The sequence below is a fragment of the Helianthus annuus genome, chromosome 4, assembly GCF_002127325.2.
Source record: "Helianthus annuus cultivar XRQ/B chromosome 4, HanXRQr2.0-SUNRISE, whole genome shotgun sequence".
Lineage (NCBI taxonomy): Eukaryota > Viridiplantae > Streptophyta > Magnoliopsida > Asterales > Asteraceae > Helianthus > Helianthus annuus.
Window position 1 is genome coordinate 38,989,532 of NC_035436.2, and position 25,581 is coordinate 39,015,112.

The following is a 25,581-nucleotide window of genomic DNA, read 5'->3' on the forward strand; positions in this document are numbered from 1 at the left end:
AAATAAGTTTAGAGTTTGATACAAGGGTTATTGGACGGTGTGTTTCTTTGTTTGTGTAGCAGTACTAACGAAATAATGATTAGGATTTAGTAGTAAGTATACATTAGAAAGGTGCACAGGCGCACAGCACAAACCTTACCAGTTGAAGTGAGATGTCGACAGTGGCGGAGCTTGACCAAAAGTTCCGAAGGGGCGGAAAGTCATGGAACTCAATTAATATATTGTATAAATATTTATGCAAAATAATTGGAGGGACAATCCTATATAATTTTAAAATTTTCGAACGAAAAATAGAAAATTTTACACTTTTAACCGAAACATTCAGCCGGGGGGGGGGGGGGGGGTGCACCCCCCACTTTACACTAACCTCCGCTAGTGGATGTCGACTTTCCTGATATTAGATATATAGATTTTCCCCGGTTCCTCTCATCTCTGTTGAAACGGTTTAGCTATTAGGTCAAATGAAAAAGATTTTTCTAGAAGAACTTGATTACATTATTTCATCAAACAATTTGCCTTAGTTAAATATAGAAAAATAAAAATTTTATTTAAACATATATGTTACGTTATTTATTTATGTTTTTAGTATCTAAACTTTGATTTCTAGTTTGAGGGTATTTTTGTTATTTTCTATTATGCAAGGGGTATGATTGTAACTTGCATATCTATTTATGTTAAACGTATGAAGGAATAATAGTAACAGATTTGGTGAAATTATCTTTCTCTTTAGCTTCTTTTCCTCTAAATCTGTTCTAACCCTATCAAGGGTATCAGAGCCGTTCCGACTCCTCATCGGAACACCTTGCCGCCGCCGCCATGACCCGCAACCAAGAAGTCGACAACACCCTCAAATCCCACGATAAGGCGATCGCTGATATCCAAACTGCCTTAGCCGCTTTGATGAAACAACAGGAGCAATCATCGAAGCAACAGGAAGAAATCTTGAAGGTTGTCCGTGACAAGGGAGTTCAATCGTCAGGCAGTTCCTTCGGGTCCTTCTCCGGCCCAGATGGTGACTCACGAACATCCAAACCATTCCGTATCGGTAAGATCGACTTCCCTAAATTTTCGGGGGACGATGTTGAGGGGTGGGTCTATCGCTGCGAACATTTTTTTTCGATGGATGACACTCCTGATGACTCGAAATTACGTTGTGCTGCGGTTCACTTGGAAGGTGATGCCCTCCAATAGCACCGTGCCTACTTGAAGACCCGTAATGCCACGGTTGCCGAGGTCCCATGGGCGGATTATGTTCGTTCGATCTCTGCCCGTTTTTCTGATGCAATGTTTGAAGACCCTATGGAAGAGATTGCATCTCTCGTTCAACTTACTGATAACGCCAAGGGTCTACAAGAATATAATTCAGGTTTTGATCGCTTGCTTAACAAGGTTACCGTTAGCGAACCTTATGCTGTTAGCCTATATTTGAAGAGTTTGAAGCCGGAAATAAAAGGGCCGGTAAAGATGTTCAAGCCTCAAACACTACGTGAGGCGTATGGGTTAGCAAGAATTCAAACTATGAACAACACATGCTTGATGAAGCGTTTCAACGCTGTGGAGGATGGGCTGCAACCCGAAGATGTCAAAATAACACCTCCCGTTAATGGTTCAAAACTACCCTTGATGCCAAGTCCAACAACCGAGCCATCAAGTTCTACACCAGGAATCCTTAGATCGAGGCGTTTGACGAGTGATGAACTTGAGCAAAAAAGGGCAAAGGGGGAATGTTTCTGGTGTACCGAAAGGTTCGTTCCGGGGCACAAGTGTAAGAAAAAACAAGTCTACATACTTGAAGTGGTAGATGATGAAAAACAAGCAACGGAAGAGGATGAAGACAAGGTTCCTTGAATCACTTTTTGAGGACAAAAAGTGGGTTAAGGAGGGAGTATTGTTACGTTATTTATTTATGTTTTTAGTATCTAAACTTTGATTTCTAGTTTGAGGGTATTTTTGTTATTTTCTATTATGCAAGGGGTATGATTGTAACTTGCATATCTATTTATGTTAAACGTATGAAGGAATAATAGTAACAGATTTGGTGAAATTATCTTTCTCTTTAGCTTCTTTTCCTCTAAATCTGTTCTAACCCTATCAATATACTATATCTATAGAAAACATATAACTATAAAAAAAATGTTTAACTTCGTTTAGTTTATAATTGTCGGTCCCAAGCCCGGGTAAAGGAGGAGGGTTTGGTTACTAACTATGTTGAAAATGATAATTTTGTAAAAGGGTCTCTGTCACACCCCCAAAAATCCCACCTGCGGAGTACTACCGCTTGGAGGCGTGACTGACCAGGATCCAGCCACCAATCATACTGAACAAGCATATAAGCAGTTATAAAAGTTTAACCAATACGATTTGGTGTTTCAAAACAAACAAGTTAAGTTGCAAGCGGAAGCATAAGTTTTAAGTTATAACATAAGTTCAAATGTTTTCAAATGAAATATGACACGCAGCAGTCCGTGTCCCACAACGACTCTCCTCCATGCAAGCTCCAGCTGGGTACCTATGGTCCTGCAAAGCATGTAGTAACGAGTCAACAACTAGTTGAGTGAGTTCACAGTTGGGTGTTCGTTTTAGTTGTTTCGAAAACAGTTTCCTTTAACTGGCATCCTGCCGTGGGGGTTACCCCATAGTTTAAAAACGTGACATGTTCATTCCCAGTTACTCCGGCACTCCAGCCGTGGGGGCTACCCCATGTTAGTTATCAGGCATTTCGGCCGTGGGGGCTACCCCATGTACATCATCTGGCTCTCCAGCCGTGGGGGCTACCCCATGTGTATACTAGACTCGTTACCATATCGACTGCTGACTGTAGTCATGTTTATGTGCCCTGAAAACATCAATGTCTATCATCATTGACGTGCCCCAGATCCATTAGTTCACGCCCGTCCTCTGCGGCACGGTGTGAGGCTTGTCAGACCTAAATAGCGCTATCTAACTAATGACCCGCTCGCCATTGGCCCGGCGATTAGTCGATACAAAAAGGAGGGACTTCGTGATAGAGTTTTAGTCTAGTACGTGTTATCCGTCCATCCGGACGAGGAATCATATTCCTGAACCACTGACGTCCTACCCAAGGAGGACGAGGAATCCACGTTCCTTAACCCCGTTCCCAACCCAGGGAATCCCATGCTTTGTAGAGGGTGTGAACTCACCTTGGTTTGCTCGGCAGTTAATCACAGAAAGTCAATTAAGTTGCAGGTAATCAATTAGGTCCTATCACAGGTATTATTCGTATCAGATTCAAGCCAAGCAGTGCACGTATGTTCAACACGTATTGTACACAGGTAATAATCATGGCAACACGTTTAACATAAACAGTTCACAGGTAACAGTCAAATACAAACCCAAAGTCCAATTGTGAGGCCCAAACAGTTGGGCTCGTGATAACAGGCCCAAGCAACACGTCAACAGTAGCACAGAAGTTCATAAGTCCGGCCCACTAACTTAGGCCCAAAAGTGTGGTCTCGAGTCGCAACCGGACTCGCAAGCATGGTCTCGAGTCATGCTGTTTGTGCTGATCTTAGGTGGTTGCGAGTCGCAACCTATGTCGCAATCGTGGTCTCGGTTCATCATGCTAAGGTCTCGAGTCGCAACGGGACTCGTAACCTTTGTCGCAACCTGTGGTCTCGGCTTGTCATGCTGTGGTTGCGAGTCGCAACCGCGTGGTCTCGAGTTATCACGCTGTGGTTGCGAGTCGCAACTGTGTGATTGCGAGTCGGAATGCTGTCGTTTTCATGTTCAGTGTTGATTCAGATATAGTCAGCCTAATGGTACTATGTAATCAGGCCCAAATCAGGAAACAACCAATAGGATTTTACTAACAAGTTTTCCTAATCAGTCTATTAGTAAAAATGGATCAAAATCATAAGGGTTTTCACATCTTCAACCATCATTCAAATTGTTCTTCATATATTCAAACATATTCATAACACATTCATCAAGTTCTTCAATCATTCATAACAAAAATAACCCTTTTCAACAAATTATGAACAAGCATCAAAACACTTAGCATAACACACAACTCGGTTTTTATATAAGTCCGATTTCATGACAAGTGCAACCCGATTTCATGTTCATCAACATAAGTGGTTCAAACTTCATTTAGACACAAAATATCACAACTCACCATATAATATATGCTAACCGGTTATCAACATTGTGCACATTAGAATCATCATATACATCAAGAACATCATGTAAACACTAACAATAACCATCATCTCATGCATTTTATCATTTAACATAACTAACATAAATCCATAAACACCATAAATACTAACCGGTTGGTGAGGTGCGTGTGTGAGTCGATCCAAAGTCCAAACCCGAGAGTTCTTGTGCCAACCGATTGGATCCGAGAGCTTGGAGGTGTGTTTGTGTTCTTATGGTTTTAGTGAGAGGGAAGATAGGAGAGTGTGTGTGTATGTGTTGTTCAACAAATGACAAGGTTAACTAGGGAGTGGTATATATATGCTAGTTCAAGTGGTGCACCCTTAATGGGTTTGTAAATCGGTTAAGGGGGTCACGGCCCAATGGCCCAAACCGGTCACTAGGTTCTCGGCCCAAGGCCCATTCGGTTACTATACACTCGAGACCTCATGGTCTCGAGTCGGGTCCTTTGTTCTCGGGTTGGGTTCTCGGTTCACTTATAACACGTATAAATATATATGCACACAAACAAGACACATATCACATAAAAGGTTCACGTTTATCATTAAGTTAACAAGTTAACTAGTCACATAGCGTTCAAGCATGTTACATCACGATACAAGAAAGGTTCTAAGTTTCGAGTTGTCACAGTCTCCACTTCGTAGTTCGCTTAAGGTCTCCAAAAACGTAGGAACGGCCCTGGGCTCTGGATCTATTCTTTTATTCGGTTAATCCAGCCATCACCACATTAAGGTCTTTAGTTTAATCTCTACTAAATGTAATACGTATATAATGGGAGTGAACACTACTTAGAAGGATGCGAACTTGGGATAGAGTTTAAGAGCTTGTTCTTGCTTCGAGAAAACGGATATCTTCGAAACCAACTGCATTAGCCGTTTAACAAAAAGAGTTTTTTTTTTTTTTTTTTTTTTTTTTTTTTTTTTTGAAAAGGGAGCTTCATTAAAACCAGCGCAAACCCGAAAACCGGGCGGCCACAAAACAACCAACTACATAATTACAAATTTACACCATTCTTCCCAAGTAACTAACATGTTTATGTTTGGACCTATTTTTGAACCAAAGAAAGCTCGTTGCCTTGGCGTCACTAAAAATATCTTCAACCTTAACATCTTTACCCGTGAAAATTAACTCGTTCCTAGCTTTCCATAACCTCCAGCAGGCAGTAATCACTATCCCCTGGTATGCTTCATTTTCCTTCCCCTTAAAACCGCAATGATTGTGGTTCTCCAAAATGTCTCGAAACAAAAACGCATAGAGAAACGACGTTTTGCACCACGTGCTAATCTTCTGCTATAAAAACGTAGCCACGCAGCAAGCAGTGAAGATATGCGTGACAGTCTCCGTCTCCGAGCCGCATAGAGGACGCAACTCATTCACAACCGGGATAGCTCTCTTCATTAAAACTTCCTTCATGGGAATTTTGCCCAACTCAGCCCTCCACGTGAAAAGATTGCACTTAAGAGGAATCCATTTGCACCAGTCCCAAACAAACCTAAAACTATAATCGATATCGGACTCGTAAAGTCTTTTTATAGATCCCACACTAAATTCACTCTCCTTATTGCCGAGCCAACTCCATTTATCATCTTTATCTTCCAACATAACCTCACGCATTAGCGAATACAAGCTGGCCCATTTGGCTAACTCTAGATTCGTAGTCTGAGCACTTCTCCACCTCCACGCCGCATCCGGGTTCGAGATCGATTTAACCACCCGCTCTTTCACCCTACATTTTTTATCCATCTCTAACCTGAACAGGTTAGGAAAAAGGAATTTAAACGGTCCCGGCTTTAGCCAAGGATCAAGCCAAAAATATATATTAGACCCATTCCCCACAACCCCCTTCATAAAACACTTGAAAGTTGCCCTTCCCACCATTGGTTTCGAAGCAAGTTTAGCAATTTTCCCCCACACCCATTCAGCGTTGCAAGAAACGGTAAAAAATCCCTCGAAAAGATTGCACTTAAGAGGAATCCATTTACACCAGTCCCAAACAAACTTGGAACTATAATCGATATCAGACTCGTAAAGTCTTTTTATAGATCCCACGCTAAACTCACCCTCCTTATTGCCGAGCCAGCTCCATTTATCGTCTTTATCTTCCAACATGACCTCACACATTAGCGAATACAAGTTGGCCATTCGGCTAACTCTAGATTCGTAGTCGGAGCACTTCTCCCCCTCCACGCCGCATCCGGCTTCGAGATCTGTCTAACCACTCGCTCTTTCACCCTGCATTTTTTATCCATCTCTAACCTGAGCATGTTAGGAAAAAGAAATCTAAATGGTTTCGGCTTCAACCAAGGATCAAGCAAGAAATATATATCAGACCCATTTCCCACAACCCCTTTCAAACAGTTGGGGATACTTTTGTTTCATCCGATCTTCGCGCTCCCAGGTAAACTCTGGGCCGCGACGTGAGTTCCAACGAACTCGAACGAGAGGTATTCTAGTGCTCTTGAGGACCTTAACATCCCGGTCCGTGATTTCGACTGGTTCTTCGACGAATTTCAACTGTTCGTCGATCGTGAGTTCCTTCAGAGGAACTACGTGCGTCTCATCTGACAGACACTTCTTCAGATTCGACACATGAAAAACGTTGTGAACTGCACCGAGTTCTGCTGGTAAGTTCAGTCTGTAGGCCACCTTGCCTATTTTCTCAAGGATTTCGAAAGGTCCAACGTATCGTGGGTTGAGTTTGCCTCGTTTACCAAAACGAACCACACCCTTCCAGGGTGAAACTTTGAGTAGAACCCGCTCCCCAACCTGGAGCTCAAGTGGTTTCCTGCCCTTATCGGCTCCTGCCCTTATCGGCGTAGGCCTTCTGACGGTCACGAGCGGCCGCCATGCGTTGTCGTATTTGAGCAATCCGCTCAGTAGTGTCTACCACATGTTCTGGACCAGTGATTTGCCTATCCCCCACCTCTGCCCAACAGAGGGGTGACCGGCATTTACGTCCGTACAATGCCTCGAACGGAGCAGCTTTAATGCTGGTGTGGTAGCTGTTATTATACGAGAATTCCACGAGTGGCAGGTGCCTTTCCCAGCTGTTGCCAAAGTCGATTACACAAGCGCGAAGCATGTCTTCTAATGTCTGAATAGTTCGCTCGGACTGCCCGTTCGTCTGTGGGTGGTACGCCGTGCTCATATCTAGACGTGAGCCAAAAGACTTGTGCATTGCTTGCCACAGTTCCGAAGTAAAACGTGCATCTCGATCAGAGATGATAGAAGTGGGCACCCCGTGCCTCGAAACAACTTCCTTGAGGTATATCTCTGCTAGAGTGGAGAATTTATCTGTTTTTTTAATTGCCAAGAAGTGTGCGGATTTCGTGAGTCGATCCACGATCACCCAGATAGTATCGTTCCCGCGCTGTGATCTAGGTAGGCCAGTAACGAAATCCATGGAAATTTGCTCCCACTTCCATTGTGGTATCTCTGGTTGTTGGAGTAGGCCTGAAGGTTTCTGATATTCCGTCTTGACTCGCGCACAAGTCAAACACTTGCTGACGTAAGTTGCTATGTGGGCCTTCATGCTAGGCCACCAATACGTAGTTTTAATATCGTGGTACATCTTATCCGAACCAGGGTGTACCGAGTAGCGGGATTTGTGCGCTTCATCCATCACAAGTTCTCGTAAGTCGCCATAGAGTGGGACCCAAATGCGTCCTGTTACGTAGTAAGCACCGTCTTCTTTCTGTTCTAAGCGTTGCCTTGACCCGCGTAGGGCTTCGACCCTTACGTTTTCTGGTTTCAGTGCTTCTATCTGAGCAGCTCGTATTTGCGAAGGTAGACTAGAATGTATCGTGAGTTGTAAAGCTCTTACGCGCTTAGGCGCAGTGTCCTTTCGACTGAGGGCGTCAGCCACAACATTGGCCTTGCCCGGGTGATACCTGATAGAGCACTCGTAGTCATTCAGCAGCTCGACCCATCGTCGTTGCCGCATATTCAGTTCCTTCTGCTTGAATATGTGCTCTAGGCTCCTGTGGTCGGTGTAGATGGCGCACTTGGTTCCGTATAGGTAATGCCGCCATAGTTTAAGTGCGAAAACAACAGCTCCCAGCTCTAAATCATGCGTAGTGTAGTTCTTCTCGTGAACTTTGAGTTGTCGTGAGGCGTAGGCTATGACTTTATCTCGTTGCATCAATACACAACCAAGACCTTGAATTGATGCATCACAGTAAACCACAAAATCTTCTGTGCCCTCTGGCAGTGAAAGGATAGGTGCACTACAAAGTCTATCCTTTAGATGCTGAAAAGCTAACTCTTGTGCATTTCCCCAATGATAAACAACGCCTTTCTGCGTTAGCGAGGTGAGAGGCTGCGCGATCTTAGAAAAATCCTTAATGAATCTCCTGTAGTAACCTGCCAATCCCAAGAATTGGCGAATCTCCTTTGGTGTACGAGGCGCAGGCCAGTTCTTAATAGAGTCCACTTTGGATGGATCAACGTGAATCCCATCCTTGTTCACCACATGTCCTAGGAAATGGACCTCTCGAAGCCAGAAGTCGCATTTCGAGAATTTTGTGTAAAGCTGTTCCTTCCGAAGGAGTTCCAGAATAAGTCGTAGATGCTGTTCGTGCTCCTCTTTGCTCTTAGAATAGATCAGGATGTCGTCGATGAAGATTATAACAAACTTGTCTAGGTAAGGCTTGCACACTCGATTCATCAAATCCATGAAAACTGCGGGTGCGTTTGTCAGCCCAAACGGCATGACCAAAAACTCATAGTGCCCATATCGAGTCCTAAAGGCTGTCTTAGAGACATCCTCTTCTCGAACTCTCAACTGGTGATATCCCGATCTCAGATCGATCTTTGAATAGTAGCTCGACCCCTGCAACTGGTCGAACAAGTCGTCAATGCGCGGTAGAGGATAACGGTTCTTCACAGTCACCTTGTTGAGTTCGCGATAGTTGATACACATTCTGAAGGTACCGTCCTTCTTCTTCACAAATAATACTGGAGCTCCCCAAGGCGATGAGCTAGGACGAATGAAACCCTTATCCAGGAGTTCTTGTAGTTGCGTGGAGAGTTCTTCCAACTCTGATGGTGCTAAACGATAAGGTGCACGGGCTACAGGCGCAGCTCCAGGAGCTAGTTCAATCTGAAACTCGACTTGGCGATGGGGCGGAAGACCAGGTAATTCCTCAGGGAATACCTCAGGATAGTCGCGTACAACGGGAAAATCTTCTAGCTTCTTCTCCTTCTCTGTGGTATCAGTAACTAGAGCCAAAATCGCAGTGTGGCCCTTTCGTAAGTACTTCTGGGCCTTAAGAAGAGAGATGATGTTCTCAACAGCACTTCTCTTGTCGCCACGAATCATGAGAGGTTCACTACCAAAACCAGGAATACGAACGATCTTCTCGTTGCAAAGAATCTCTGCTCGGTGTTGGGATAACCAATCCATCCCAATGACAACGTCGAAGCTACCCAAGACAATAGGAATGAGATCAATAGAGAAGGTCTGGTTAGCGAGAATAAGCTGGCAACCCTTGACTACGTGTGAGGCCTCCAAACTCTTACCATTAGCTAGCTCTACAGTGTGCTTGTCGCTCAAGGGTGTAGGAATACGCTTAAGCATCTTACTAACTTCTAGTGACACATAGCTAGTATCGGCACCCGAATCAAATAAGACTGTAACATAAAAGTCGTCGAGAAGGAACTTACCCGTCACCACGTTGGGATCATTCCTTGCTTCACCTTGACCAATCACGAACACTCGTCCCCTAGCACCATTGTTGTTGTTGTTCCCATTGTTACCATTCCCCTGATTGTTGTTGTTGTTCTGGTTCAGTTGGGGACAATCTTTCTTGAAGTGGCCTTCAGCTCCACACTGAAAGCACCCTTTGTTGTTACCCTGCTGTTGTCGCTGGTTCTGCTGAGGTTGCTGACGATTCTGATTGGCGGGGTATGCGCTCCTGCAATCCTTTGCAACATGACCAGGCTTGTTGCACCGATGACAGTTGCCCCTGGTGCATGGCCCACTGTGGTGTAGGTTGCAACGATTGCATTTGGGGTGATTCCCCTTGTACCCACCGTGACTTTGACCACCAGACGATTGCTGACTGGGGCTCTTGTGATCGTCCGTCTTTCTCTGCTGAGACTGAGATTGCACAGAAGTTGAACCCCTGCTTGAAGTTCCATCCCATTTCCGTTTATCCCCACTAGAAGTACCAGAAGTAGTTGCAGCACCTATGCGCTTGGGTAACTTGTTCTGCTCCACCGCTTGGTCAGTAAGACGGTGAGCCAACTGAACAACCTGCTGGATAGTAGTCAAGTTTGCTGAAGTCACATGACTTTGGATCTCTGGCACCAAGCCCTTGAGATAGAGTTCAATTCGCTTATACGGAGGATCCACCATAGTAGGACACAACAAGGCAAGCTCATGCGATCTCTTAGTGTATGCCTCAATCTCTGACCCCGTCATCTTGAGATTGTAGAACTCATCTTCCAGCTTGTGAATGTCGTCACGACTGCAGTATTCCTCCCTGATCATTTCCTTGAAATTTTCCCATGGGGTGGCGTTGGCAGCAACCAACCCCAGCATTTGCACTTGAGCATTCCACCACGTGAGGGCCAAACCCTCGAGAGTACCAGTAGCATACTTCACCCTGCGCGCTTCAGGGCATTCACACATTTCGAACACAGACTCCAGTTTCTCAAACCAGTGTAGGAGACCTACTGCTCCTTCAGTTCCGCTAAAAGTTGTGGGTCGACAGTCCATAAAGGTCTTAAAAGTGCACACCGGTGCCTGAGCATATTGACCTAAGGTAGGTGAAAGAAAGACAGAGTTTAACACAAAGGTTGGTTCACGAGAGTAGGATCCTAACGATCCTAGAACAATTTCGGACTGCAGGATATACCTCCTGCGTTTGCAGCTGCAAGCGCTGCGGCAACTCGCTCGTTGATCAAAGCCGTCAACTGGGCTTGTGTCATGTTAACGCGTCCAGACATGATTCTTCATAATAAGAGTAATACGTGTGAGAGAGGTTCGTGAAAGTACGATAGTAGGACAGAGTAAGCACACACGTGTTCAAACAACAGTAGTTATACTAATCAAGCATACCATGAGCAATGTACTACGTAACTAACAAGTAGGCAATATACGCACATCATATTACCTAGAATGTCGAGCCTTGCATGAGGAGCGAAGTGTCGTTGTGGACCGTTGAGCACTAAACCGGTTATAGTCTGGTTTTAACAAAAACGTTTCTCCTTTATTAAAACCAAGTTCACTATAACCAATGGCTCTGATACCAATCTGTCACACCCCCAAAAATCCCACCTGCGGAGTACTACCGCTTGGAGGCGTGACTGACCAGGATCCAGCCACCAATCATACTGAACAAGCATATAAGCAGTTATAAAAGTTTAACCAATACGATTTGGTGTTTCAAAACAAACAAGTTAAGTTGCAAGCGGAAGCATAAGTTTTAAGTTATAACATAAGTTCAAATGTTTTCAAATGAAATATGACACGCAGCAGTCTGTGTCCCACAACGACTCTCCTCCATGCAAGCTCCAGCTGGGTACCTATGGTCCTGCAAAGCATGTAGTAACGAGTCAACAACTAGTTTAGTGAGTTCACAGTTGGGTGTTCGTTTTAGTTGTTTCGAAAACAGTTTCCTTTAACTGGCATCCTGCCGTGGGGGTTACCCCATAGTTTAAAAACGTGACATGTTCATTCCCAGTTACTCCGGCACTCCAGCCGTGGGGGCTACCCCATGTTAGTTATCAGGCATTTCGGCCGTGGGGGCTACCCCATGTACATCATCTGGCTCTCCAGCCATGGGGGCTACCCCATGTGTATACTAGACTCGTTACCATATCGACTGCTGACTGTAGTCATGTTTATGTGCCCTGAAAACATCAATGTCTATCATCATTGACGTGCCCCAGATCCATTAGTTCACGCCCGTCCTCTGCGGCACGGTGTGAGGCTTGTCAGACCTAAATAGCGCTATCTAACTAATGACCCGCTCGCCATTGGCCCGGCGATTAGTCGATACAAAAAGGAGGGACTTTGTGATAGAGTTTTAGTCTAGTACGTGTTATCCGTCCATCCGGACGAGGAATCATATTCCTGAACCACTGACGTCCTACCCAAGGAGGACGAGGAATCCACGTTCCTTAACCCCGTTCCCAACCCAGGGAATCCCATGCTTTGTAGAGGGTGTGAACTCACCTTGGTTTGCTCGGCAGTTAATCACAGAAAGTCAATTAAGTTGCAGGTAATCAATTAGGTCCTATCACAGGTATTATTCGTATCAGATTCAAGCCAAGCAGTGCACGTATGTTCAACACGTATTGTACACAGGTAATAATCATGGCAACACGTTTAACATAAACAGTTCACAGGTAACAGTCAAATACAAACCCAAAGTCCAATTGTGAGGCCCAAACAGTTGGGCTCGTGATAACAGGCCCAAGCAACACGTCAACAGTAGCACAGAAGTTCATAAGTCCGGCCCACTAACTTAGGCCCAAAAGTGTGGTCTCGAGTCGCAACCGGACTCGCAAGCATGGTCTCGAGTCATGCTGTTTGTGCTGATCTTAGGTGGTTGCGAGTCGCAACCTATGTCGCAATCGTGGTCTCGGTTCGTCATGCTAAGGTCTCGAGTCGCAACGGGACTCGTAACCTTTGTCGCAACCTGTGGTCTCGGCTTGTCATGCTGTGGTTGCGAGTCGCAACCGCGTGGTCTCGAGTTATCACGCTGTGGTTGCGAGTCGCAACTGTGTGATTGCGAGTCGGAATGCTGTCGTTTTCATGTTCAGTGTTGATTCAGATATAGTCAGCCTAATGGTACTATGTAATCAGGCCCAAATCAGGAAACAACCAATAGGATTTTACTAACAAGTTTTCCTAATCAGTCTATTAGTAAAAATGGATCAAAATCATAAGGGTTTTCACATCTTCAACCATCATTCAAATTGTTCTTCATATATTCAAACATATTCATAACACATTCATCAAGTTCTTCAATCATTCATAACAAAAATAACCCTTTTCAACAAATTATGAACAAGCATCAAAACACTTAGCATAACACACAACTCGGTTTTTATATAAGTCCGATTTCATGACAAGTGCAACCCGATTTCATGTTCATCAACATAAGTGGTTCAAACTTCATTTAGACACAAAATATCACAACTCACCATATAATATATGCTAACCGGTTATCAACATTGTGCACATTAGAATCATCATATACATCAAGAACATCATGTAAACACTAACAATAACCATCATCTCATGCATTTTATCATTTAACATAACTAACATAAATCCATAAACACCATAAATACTAACCGGTTGGTGAGGTGCGTGTGTGAGTCGATCCAAAGTCCAAACCCGAGAGTTCTTGTGCCAACCGATTGGATCCGAGAGCTTGGAGGTGTGTTTGTGTTCTTATGGTTTTAGTGAGAGGGAAGATAGGAGAGTGTGTGTGTATGTGTTGTTCAACAAATGACAAGGTTAACTAGGGAGTGGTATATATATGCTAGTTCAAGTGGTGCACCCTTAATGGGTTTGTAAATCGGTTAAGGGGGTCACGGCCCAATGGCCCAAACCGGTCACTAGGTTCTCGGCCCAAGGCCCATTCGGTTACTATACACTCGAGACCTCATGGTCTCGAGTCGGGTCCTTTGTTCTCGGGTTGGGTTCTCGGTTCACTTATAACACGTATAAATATATATGCACACAAACAAGACACATATCACATAAAAGGTTCACGTTTATCATTAAGTTAACAAGTTAACTAGTCACATAGCGTTCAAGCATGTTACATCACGATACAAGAAAGGTTCTAAGTTTCGAGTTGTCACAGTCTCCACTTCGTAGTTCGCTTAAGGTCTCCAAAAACGTAGGAACGGCCCTGGGCTCTGGATCTATTCTTTTATTCGGTTAATCCAGCCATCACCACATTAAGGTCTTTAGTTTAATCTCTACTAAATGTAATACGTATATAATGGGAGTGAACACTACTTAGAAGGATGCGAACTTGGGATAGAGTTTAAGAGCTTGTTCTTGCTTCGAGAAAACGGATATCTTCGAAACCAACTGCATTAGCCGTTTAACAAAAAGAGTTTTTTTTTTTTTTTTTTTTTTTTTTTTTTTTTTTTTTGAAAAGGGAGCTTCATTAAAACCAGCGCAAACCCGAAAACCGGGCGGCCACAAAACAACCAACTACATAATTACAAATTTACACCATTCTTCCCAAGTAACATGTTTATGTTTGGACCTATTTCTGAACCAAAGAAAGCTCGTTGCCTTGGCGTCACTAAAAATATCTTCAACCTTAACATCTTTACCCGTGAAAATTAACTCGTTCCTAGCTTTCCATAACCTCCAGCAGGCAGTAATCACTATCCCCTGGTATGCTTCATTTTCCTTCCCCTTAAAACCGCAATGATTGTGGTTCTCCAAAATGTCTCGAAACAAAAACGCATAGAGAAACGACGTTTTGCACCACGTGCTAATCTTCTGCTATAAAAACGTAGCCACGCAGCAAGCAGTGAAGATATGCGTGACAGTCTCCGTCTCCGAGCCGCATAGAGGACGCAACTCATTCACAACCGGGATAGCTCTCTTCATTAAAACTTCCTTCATGGGAATTTTGCCCAACTCAGCCCTCCACGTGAAAAGATTGCACTTAAGAGGAATCCATTTGCACCAGTCCCAAACAAACCTAAAACTATAATCGATATCGGACTCGTAAAGTCTTTTTATAGATCCCACACTAAATTCACTCTCCTTATTGCCGAGCCAACTCCATTTATCATCTTTATCTTCCAACATAACCTCACGCATTAGCGAATACAAGCTGGCCCATTTGGCTAACTCTAGATTCGTAGTCTGAGCACTTCTCCACCTCCACGCCGCATCCGGGTTCGAGATCGATTTAACCACCCGCTCTTTCACCCTACATTTTTTATCCATCTCTAACCTGAACAGGTTAGGAAAAAGGAATTTAAACGGTCCCGGCTTTAGCCAAGGATCAAGCCAAAAATATATATTAGACCCATTCCCCACAACCCCCTTCATAAAACACTTGAAAGTTGCCCTTCCCACCATTGGTTTCGAAGCAAGTTTAGCAATTTCCCCCCACACCCATTCAGCGTTGCAAGAAACGGTAAAAAATCCCTCGAAAAGATTGCACTTAAGAGGAATCCATTTACACCAGTCCCAAACAAACTTGGAACTATAATCGATATCAGACTCGTAAAGTCTTTTTATAGATCCCACGCTAAACTCACCCTCCTTATTGCCGAGCCAGCTCCATTTATCGTCTTTATCTTCCAACATGACCTCACACATTAGCGAATACAAGTTGGCCATTCGGCTAACTCTAGATTCGTAGTCGGAGCACTTCTCCCCCTCCACGCCGCATCCGGCTTCGAGATCTGTCTAACCACTCGCTCTTTCACCCTGCATTTTTTATCCATCTCTAACCTGAGCATGTTAGGAAAAAGAAATCTAAATGGTTTCGGCTTCAACCAAGGATCAAGCAAGAAATATATATCAGACCTATTTCCCACAACCCCTTTCATAAAAAACTTGAAAGTTTCCCTTCCCACCATTGGTTTCGAAGCGAGTTTAGCAATTTTTCCCCACACCCTATTCAGCGATGCACGAGTCGGTAAAAAATCCCACGTACTCCCAGCAGAGTGTAAAGCCGAAATAATCTTAGCCTAAAGGCTATCTTTCTCGGTCTTGAACCTCCATCCCTACTTTAACAATAAGGTGTCATTAATAAGATTTAACTTCTTCAGCCCAATACCTCCAGCATACTTTGGAGACGCCACCCGGTCCCAAGCAACCCAATCGGTCTTTGAAGCGCCATTCGAGAGACCCCATAAGAACTTCCTAATCATCGACTCATGTTTTTTAATGACACCACCTAGAACTTTAAATAACGAGAAGTAATAATTTGAAAGACACTCCATCACGGATTTTAGGGTGGAGGGAGTGGTCACCAAATGGTGAGTGGTAAACTTATTCCCTAGCCAATAATGTCATGCTATGTCAAGTCCCCACTCCGTTCCCCATTTTTCACTCAAACACTAGCAATGGTCAAACACCCACTCTTTCTTTCAATACATATTTTTTTTATTTCTAGAACACTCACTCAAACACTCGGTGAGTAGTTACCGCCCAAGCACTCAAACACTCACCGAAACAGGACTGGCAACACCTCCCCACGCGACAAACTCCCTCCACCATTATCAAGGTGACTTTTCCCCGATGGATAAAGTCGAGGGCTTCCAAAGAGAAAGTCTAGACTCATTATCAAGGTGACTTTTCCCTGATGGTATTGTTATTTTGACGTGTTGGCGTATTTGGAAGGCTAGGAACGAGAAGATATTCAGAAATTCTAACAGAAACATGGTAGAGATTGTTTCCGATATTAAAGTGTTGGGGTTTCTTTGGTATTCCAACAGGTGTAGAAAGAGTGAAGTGGTTTGGAAGGATTAGCAAACATTTATTTTGATGTAATGTAACTCTTGTGTATAGGGGTATCTCCGCCTTGGACTTTTCCCGGTGTTGTGTTTTAATAAAGTTTGGCTTTCAAAAACAAAAACTTATTAGGCTAGACGGTGTGGGCTTCGTCCCACCCCCGTCATGGCCCGGCGACGATCCGCCATCCATTTCTCCCCTCCCGTCGTCGTCGAGTTCGTCGAGCCTAGGACGATTGAGACGCTCCATAAAAGCCAAAAAGGTGTGTTTTTTTCTCTCAGCTTTATGATCCCAAAATCTAGGGTTTTATTTTCGATTTTAACGGCAAAGTTCAACTGATTTGCAGACTTATTGTTAGCCATATACACCCAGGATTAGATCCAGTTTTTTTTCTATAATTTTGTTTCTAATTGTTAAATTGATGTGTGTTACGTGTAATTGATGCGTATGTGTTGTTGTTTATTGTGTTAATCGATCGGTTTTATGTTTAGATTTGGGGAAAGTGAAGTTTTTCTTGTCGGTTAGTGGATTGATTTGAGTTTAAGGAAATTTTAGGGTTTGTTTATGTAAATTTAGGTTAAAGTGTTGTGATCTTGATATGGATGATTGTTTCTCAAGTAGTGGTGTTCATGTTTTCAGTTAGGTTTTTTTCGGTTATGATTTCTGTTCGATCCAGCTGCTTGGGAGGACAAGAAATGCAAAGGCGAATCTTGGTTTCGCAAATCTAATAGGCGGTTTACTTCCAGCCGAAGCAACAATTCAAGGCATCCGAAAACTAGGAAACCCGGTTTCAAACTCGGACCATCTTTGGGCGTCGACTTTTCTCATATTCGGGTACAAATCCGAGCCACCATTACTCCAACTAAAAGCCCACGACATGGTCCTTTTCATCAAGAAAACGGCTCTCCCGTTAGCGATCAAGGCGTTCACCACTTTTTCAAGATGTAATTCATCTTTGGAGCTGCTAAAAGTCTGCACAAATGTTCTTGAAGAAGTGGAGAAGTCGTTTGTTTCGCAAATACAAGATTGGTGTCATGGATCGCTTTGTTGGAAGAACAAGATGAGCTCGCACCAGCGAATCGACGAGTATGTTTGGCAAGACGTGACTCTTTTGAAGGCGACATTGCTGGAAACAAGAGCTAAATTGTTGATGAGAGGTGGGTGTTTTGATAATGGGGAAGAATTGTGCAGGACATGTATTAGTATAAGGACAGTTATGCTTGGCCATAATCATGCTCAAACTTTGGCTACTCAAGAAACATTAGCAAAGTTGGTTAGAATGAGTAGTAAGATTTGAAACTAGATTAGTAGATCAATTTTCCCACTGTATAATCTAGCATGTTGTTTGATTTTAACCTTTTTACATTATATGTCACTTGATCATGATTGAAGAATTATATACTATTCTGCTTTCCTGTCACTAGCATTTTATGAAACTGAAAGGGTTTGGTTATTGTTTACTAATGGCAAGATGCTACTAAGGAATTGGACGACATCGGATCCGATGCATGGTTTTTGTCTGCGTCACCCAACTCGAGTAAGAAGCCTTAGCGAAGGCTTACATAGGCACGTCAACACACCCGATAAAAGGTTCGTAAAAATAACTTTTTTTAGTTAAGTCTATGGTTTATTTTTTTTTTTAAGTTTATGTTTCTTTTTTAAGTTTATGTAATGCGTTTTTAATATTAATGGAAATATTTTGTTAGTTTATATGTTAAATGTTAAATAAAAGTTGAAGATTAAAAAAAATAAAAAAACATAAAAGTGGTGGAGGACTATGACTAGGACCATCCTCCCATGCCCTTTAGTTTTGGAGGATGATCCATCCTTGGGAGGACTATGACGTGTCGCCCGGATCATCCTCCAAGGATGGACCATCACCATACCTTGTAGCCTTAAAATTATATTATTGGTTACATTGTCCTACCTTTTTCGTGGCCCCACCTTTCTCTCTCTCTCCCTCTCCCTCTCTTACTCTTTCTCTCCCTCGTTCGTTCTCTCTCTCTTCTTCTCTCTCTTCCTCTCTCTCTCCCTTCTCTCTCTCTCTCTGGTTTAAGGTACACCCTCTGTATTGCCCTCTCTCTCTCTCTCTCTCTCCCCACTGTGTATATCTTCAAAGTCTCACGTGACGAAAGAGATTGATTCAATTGAATTGAATTGACGGTGCATCCAGCAAATGTCATCAACTCATCATTTCTAGGGTTTTACACCACCTGATTCCTTCCAACAAACAAACACCATGAATGCACCACAACCTCATTTTATCAACCCCTTCAACCCTAATCTTTCCATCCATAAACTGGTTGGTACTCTAATCTTCTTTTATTTTATTTTTATACGCATCATGAATGTGTAACACAATGTTACATCACTTTGTTGTTATTTGTGTTCTCTTACTTCATGATTCAACTTCAATACATATTTTATGATTTGATTCTTCGTTTTAGGGCTTGCATTTACAGATTTCTAGTTAGGGATCAGTATAGTATAGTTAACAAATTGGGGGTTATCATATGTTATCATTAATGTATAAATTATAAAAAGTAAACTGCATTTAATCACCAGGATTCATGCCTGATTTGTTTAGATACTACATTGTTTTGATCTTGGTTTTAGAAAGCCGAGGCGTAAAGTGTAAAAGCACACGCTTTTCGTACGCAAGGCGCAAGATGCTTATATAATTTTTTTTTATGTTTCTCATAGGTTTCTAGCATCCTATCCAAAATTTAGCTATAAATAAGCTTTATATATAAATTTAGCTACATGTATAACCTAAAAAGCCTGTAGTATGACGTCCTAGTGCACAAAAAGTTGTCATGTACATGAGGCACGTGCTTCACCTGCGCCTTAAGCCGTTTTTTCGTGCACCTTTTGCGCCTTAACTGCGCCAAAAGGCACAGATCACGCCTTACCAACACAAAAGCGAAAGGACCTGCGCACTTTTGGAAACCTAAGTTTTGATCATGGTTTAAAAAGGCTTTCCGAGGCCCGCCTCGAGGTTTACGCTTAAAGGCTTAGCCTCATAGGGGTCAACTGAAACCTAGGCCTCAGTCATCCGAGGCTGTCCGAGGCGCTGAGCCGGTGAGAGGCGAGGCAGTGAGGCCACCAGACCTTGTGAAAATGGAAAATTTTAGGTTTTTTGGACTTTATTTTAGACCCATTTAGTGTTTATTAGGCTTAATTGGTGGGCCAACCCAATAGTTCACTTAAAAAACATCTATTAGGTTAAAAAAACCTAATCGAAAAGAAGATATCGGTTGGGCACGAATAGGATGAACAAGTTGGTGTACGTTATCGTTATGCACAATAGGAGATTGAAGCAAAAGTTTATAAAGAAGACGAATCTAAAAGATGATGAAGTCTTGATAGTTGCCGATGATGTTTTGTCGGATGATGAGTGGAGAGCTGACCCGAGTGGGGATGAAGATGGCATTGGTGGAGTTGGCGGGTCAAAATGTCAAATGACGAAAAAGGTGAGAGTTCATCATCTAGGAGGAAAAGGAAAAGTGTTATTAATTTGGTTGATGACGATGACGATCTAAATATGCCAGATGAAAACTTTGAGGATGATGATGCGGAGGAAAACGAGTTCTATGATATTTAGATGTCATAACATTACTAATTTAAGTTGTTCGAACTATTTTATGATGTTTGTTTTATGTTAAACCTTGTTTGTTTTCCTATTTTCTATTTATGATGTTTGTTTTATCGTAATTTGTGATTTTATGAGATATATATATATATATATTTTTAATTTTTTTAATAATGTTTTGAGGCTTAGGCCTCTTGAGGCTAAGGGAAAACGTCTCGATACCCGTTTCTGCCTTTTTAAACCTTGGTTTTGATAGATTTGTTGAAATCATATGTTCTTGACTGTTTATGGTAATGAAAAATCATGTGTATATTTGTCAAAATAAGATACAGATGAAAAATATCCTCTTGTAATTGGTGTCTGGTGATTACTGATTACCTACAGAAAATACCTTCAAAATTTGTCAAACATTTGGAGGGGAAAACAACTGGTACAGTTTACTTAACGGGTCCAAGCGGAAACACGTGGCATGCTGACCTGGCACAGGAAACCGACGGCTTATTCATCTTAAACGGATGGGCAAGTTTTGTGAGAGATCACTTCTTAGAAAACGGTGACTCTTTAGTTTTCAGATACGACGGTAACCTGCATTTCACATTACAAATATTCGACCAAAGTTCGTGCGAAAAGGAAACCGCGTTTTCTGCTGAGTGTCATCAAGATCTAAGCATCTTCGATCAACATTTTGGTAAAAAAAGAGAACGTGAACGCGAATACGCGTCTTTGTTTAATAACGCGGTTGACTGCGTGCCAAAGAAAGCGAGAAGCTCACAACCCGCTCATGACATACAATTAGGGTTACAAGAATCCGTTAATGGATTAAATGGACAATGTGAAGTTGCGGATTTTTTAAACAATGCGGATTTTTGTAGCGGTGCGATGAAGAGTCCCCTGAACAATGTTATGCCGATATCAGGTTAAAGTGATTGTTATTTTATTTACTTTTTTAGTGGATATTGTGTTGTGGTTGTGTATGGATTTTTAATGAATCTTAATTGCAGAGGTATGCCCTAATGATGATGAGTTGGGTCGGTTATCAGCTTCTGAAGCGGATAAGATAGCGCAATCGTTTACTTCAAGTTTTCCGCACTTTACTCAAGTTATGAAAAGGTTTAACATAAGCGGTTCGTATACTATGGTGCGTAGCTCTTATTTTTCACCTTTTTAAATCTCTTTTCATGCTCAATTATGTCGGTAAAGTCTATAAACAGTAATAAAACTAGAAATTTTTTGGTTTTTACCCCTGCATTGCGGCGGGAGTTTGATTATTAGTACAATACTGACACTGGGTGTAGCAATCAAAAGAGATAACGTAAAACCATGGGGAAAAGAACATCGAAACGGTAACGTACGTATTCGGAAAAATCACTAAAAGACGAAACACTAAAAGCAAAAAAAAAAAAGATACCGGTTCTGCTAATATGGATACCGGTAATGATATTGTTCCGTTGTAGTCGGTTTGGTTTGGCACGTTAGCGAGGAAAAAATACTAAAAGGCAAAAGATGAAAAAAGGAATTAAAGTAGAGGGACTAAACATGTATATTAGCAAAGTTAAAGACTGAAAGTAGAGGGACTAAACATGTATATTAGCAAAGTTGAAGTAGAGGGTCTAAACATATATATATAAGCAAAGTTTAATTTACGAAGGAAAAAACTTTATTAAACTATAGGGACTAAACATGTATGTTAAGAAAGTTAAAGTTGAGGGGTTGTATAGTAAATATAGTAAATAACAGGGGGTATAAATAGAAAACCACTGAAAGACAAAACTCTTAGCTACTGTAGCTAAGGATTGTTTTTTAGTAATAATGATGATTAACAATCGTTGTGTTGATCCCGACCTGCTATTCATATCATGCAGAATGTTCCATATCAATTTGCTATGGCGTACCTTCCAAACTGCAAAGTAAAAATCGTGTTACACAACTTAAAAGGAGAATCTTGGACCGTTAATTCAATTCCAACCACACGGGTGCAAACGTCACATACGTTCTGTGGCGGGTGGTTGGCTTTTGTTCGCAGTAACAACATTAACATTAGAGACGTCTGCATATTTGAACTTGTCGGCAAATGTGAAATGCGCGTTAACATTCTTAGAGTTAGACAAGAACTACAAGACTATGAACATATTGATCTTAAGGGGTCAACTAATGCGGCTGCTCATAAAGTTTCCGGAAGGTTGACTAAAAAAGTCAAACGAAAATCACTTAAACAGACTCCTGGTTTGACTGAAAGTCAAAAGTTTGCTTTCTCCATTGAAAAAGTCAAACTTGGTATTGCAGCAAAGGGGTCGGTTGGTTCACAATTAAGAACTGTTAATGGAAAATCAGGTATAAATTTAATTTGAGTAAAATGTCATTTTCGTCCTCGAGGTTTGGCCACTTTTGTAACTTTCGTCCAAAGGTTTGTTTTTCCGCGTCTGGATCCAAAAGGTTTGAAAGCTTGCCATTTACATCCAACTCGTTAACACCATCCATTTTTCTACGCGAAATAAGGGGCATTCCCGTCTTTTTAGACATCTTTTATTAACATAAAAAAACACTATAAGAAAAAGAGATCCACCTCTGTTGATTTTCTAGTTTCTCCCCACCCAAACCGTTTATAATTTATATCATCACAAAATGTCTAAAAAGACGAAAATATCCCTGACTTAACGTCAAAAAATGGATGGAGTTAACGAATTGGATGGAAATGGCAAGATTTAAAACCTTTTGGAGCCAGATGCGGAAAAACAAACCTTTAGACGAAAGTCGCAAAAGTGGCCGAACCTCGAGGACAAAAATAGCATTTTACTCATTCAATTTTTTCTATTAACTATATAATTTGTTTCATTATTTAACCTCAAATATTGATAGGGAAAGCAAGAGTGTTTCAAGAAAACCGGGGTTCTTCTATGACAGGGTTTACGTCAATGAAATCAGCACCCGAGGAAAAAATAGCCGCTGAATCATTCATTTCTAGTTTTCCTTATTTTGTTCGGGTCATGAAAAAGTTCAACATAGGTGGATCTTACACTCTGGTGGGTTTACATAAAAATATCGAGTTATTTCATTCGATGTAGAGTTAAGTAGTTAACTGCCATTTTCGTCCCTGTGGTCTATGCTAGTCCAGGCCAAATTTCAAATTTGTATCGTTTCCGTCCCTGATATTCTGGAAACACGCTAGTTCTGTCCAAAAAACTAACGTATGTTAAAATCTGCTGTTTAATAAAGGGTAAAAACGTCAATTTTCTTTTTCCTAAAAAAGGGGTGAGATTTTAGTAGGGTTTAAAAAGGGAAAATAAAAGAAAAATGGAAAATGACGATTTTACCCTTCATTAAACAACAGGTTTTAACAGACGTTTAGTTTTTTTTTTTGAACGGAACTGACATGTTTCAAGAATGTCAGGAATGGAAATAGTACAAATATGAAATTTGGCTTGGACTGGCATAATTGGACAAACCACAGGGACGAAAATGGCAGTTAAGTCTATTGATTTACATTTTTAGCTTAACTTTTTCTTTGATGTAATAAACAGAAAATTCCGTTTCGGTTTTCTATGGAACACCTTCCGAACTACAGAACAGAGATCATCCTTCACAATTTGAAGGGAGAATGCTGGACGGTAAATTCAGTCCCGACTCTTAAAGTACAAACATTGCATACTATTTGTGGAGGGTGGATGGCGTTTGTTCGTGACAATGACATACAACTCGGAGATATTTGCATTTTCGAGCTTGTTGGTAAATGTGAGATGCGAGTCCACATAACAAGTGTTGGAAAGAATGGCATTAATCTTGATTACGAAACTGGAACGGGACCTTCTAATGCATTAGCGAACGTGTCGTGTTGATAGAAAGGCGTCATGTTCTGGTGAGTACTCATTTTACCTTTTCAGTAATTATTTGCATTGTCGGTAATTTCAACTTTGTTTACTTATGAATGAGTGGATTGCTAATATGTTTATACCTCTACTGTATTCTGGATATGTTTTTCTTTCTAAAAAAATTATTTATCTTTATTTTTAAATCTCTAACGTGTCAAACGGACTAGTGGGGTTTGGATCATTTTTTTTAATCTCTAACAGGTCAAATAAATTAGTGGATTCTTGACAGGAAAAATTACACGTTTTGTCCTTTATCTTAATACCACTTATCAGGCGGTGTCCTTTTTAACGAATTTTGACAAGTTTTGCCCTTTACAAGGAATTTTGTTGCACGTTTTGTCCTTTAGGCTTAACCCAGTTAGATTTTCTTGTTAAATCTTGTCACCCAAGGGTATTTTAGTCTTTTTATCCATTTATTTAATATTATTTAAAAGAATAAAACAAAATATTTTAGGGTTGACTCTTGAAATAAATGGGTAAAAAGACTAAAATACCTTTGGGTGACAAGATTTAACAAGAAAATCTAACTGGGTTAAGCCTAAAGGACAAAATGTGCAACAAAATTCCTTGTAAAGGGCAAAACTTGTCAAAGTTCATTAAAAAGGACACTGCCTGATAAGTGGTATTAAGATAAAGGACAAAACTTGTAATTTTTCCTTCTTGATATGTTTTTATCTCTAGTCAAATAAATTAGTGGCTTCCGGATATGTTTTTCTCTCAAACTTGTCAAAATAAAGAAGTGGATTCCAAATATGTTTTTATCTTTAACGGGTCAAATAAATAGTGGATCTCGGATATGTTTTTATCTCTAATGGGCCAAATAAATTAGTGGATTCCGGCTATGTTTTTATCTTTAACTGGTCAAATATATTAGTGGATTCCGGATATGTTTCTCTCTACGGGTCAAATAAAGAAGTGAATTCCGGATATGTTTTTATCTCTAACATGTTAAATAGATTAAATCAGCAGATTATAGATGTGTTTTTATCTCTAACGTGTCACATAATTTCTATTATGCAGGTCGGTTTTGTTTATTGGGAAGTTGCTTACACGGGTAAAAAGAGGCTGGAAGAAAGATCTACCGTGTATTGTACCCATTTTCCGTCTTATGGTACATCTTGTATCTTTCAATCGTTTTGTAGAACGAAAAAGCAATGTGCCATCAAAGTATATATCAAAATGCTAAGCTCGTTTCCAGGACAATTTAACCAGCAATGTAATCGTTTGGATGCCAAAAAACCGACTAAAATTTATCGCACATTCTATGTTCATATTAAGTATGGTATCGAAAACGTAAGTTAAATCTTCAAGAAGACCCGACAAAGTTCTCTCCTTCTTAAGGTTGTTTGGGTGTGCGTTTTAAAAGTGATTTTGTGGATGTGCTTCTACCATTCGAGGGTATGGCATATTTTGTATTTAATCGGAATCAAATAACAAGGCGTAACAAAATGGTTGAATAGTGTTCCTTGCTTATGCTATTTGAAGTTGTA

The 25,581-nt window shown here is 41.4% G+C and overlaps 1 protein-coding gene across 1 annotated transcript; it reads left to right on the forward strand.

The window, feature by feature from the left end:
- Nucleotides 1-18,573: 18,573 nt before the first annotated feature.
- Nucleotides 18,574-25,365, forward strand: LOC110936197 (B3 domain-containing protein Os11g0197600). The gene is made up of 7 exons (XM_022178541.2): nt 18,574-18,935; nt 20,610-21,141; nt 21,227-21,363; nt 22,088-22,556; nt 23,082-23,245; nt 23,744-24,078; nt 25,112-25,365. Exons 1-6 carry the CDS (start codon nt 18,873-18,875, stop codon nt 24,056-24,058), a joined length of 1,680 nt encoding a protein of 559 aa, XP_022034233.1. The 5' UTR covers nt 18,574-18,872; the 3' UTR covers nt 24,059-24,078; nt 25,112-25,365.
- Nucleotides 25,366-25,581: the final 216 nt, after the last annotated feature.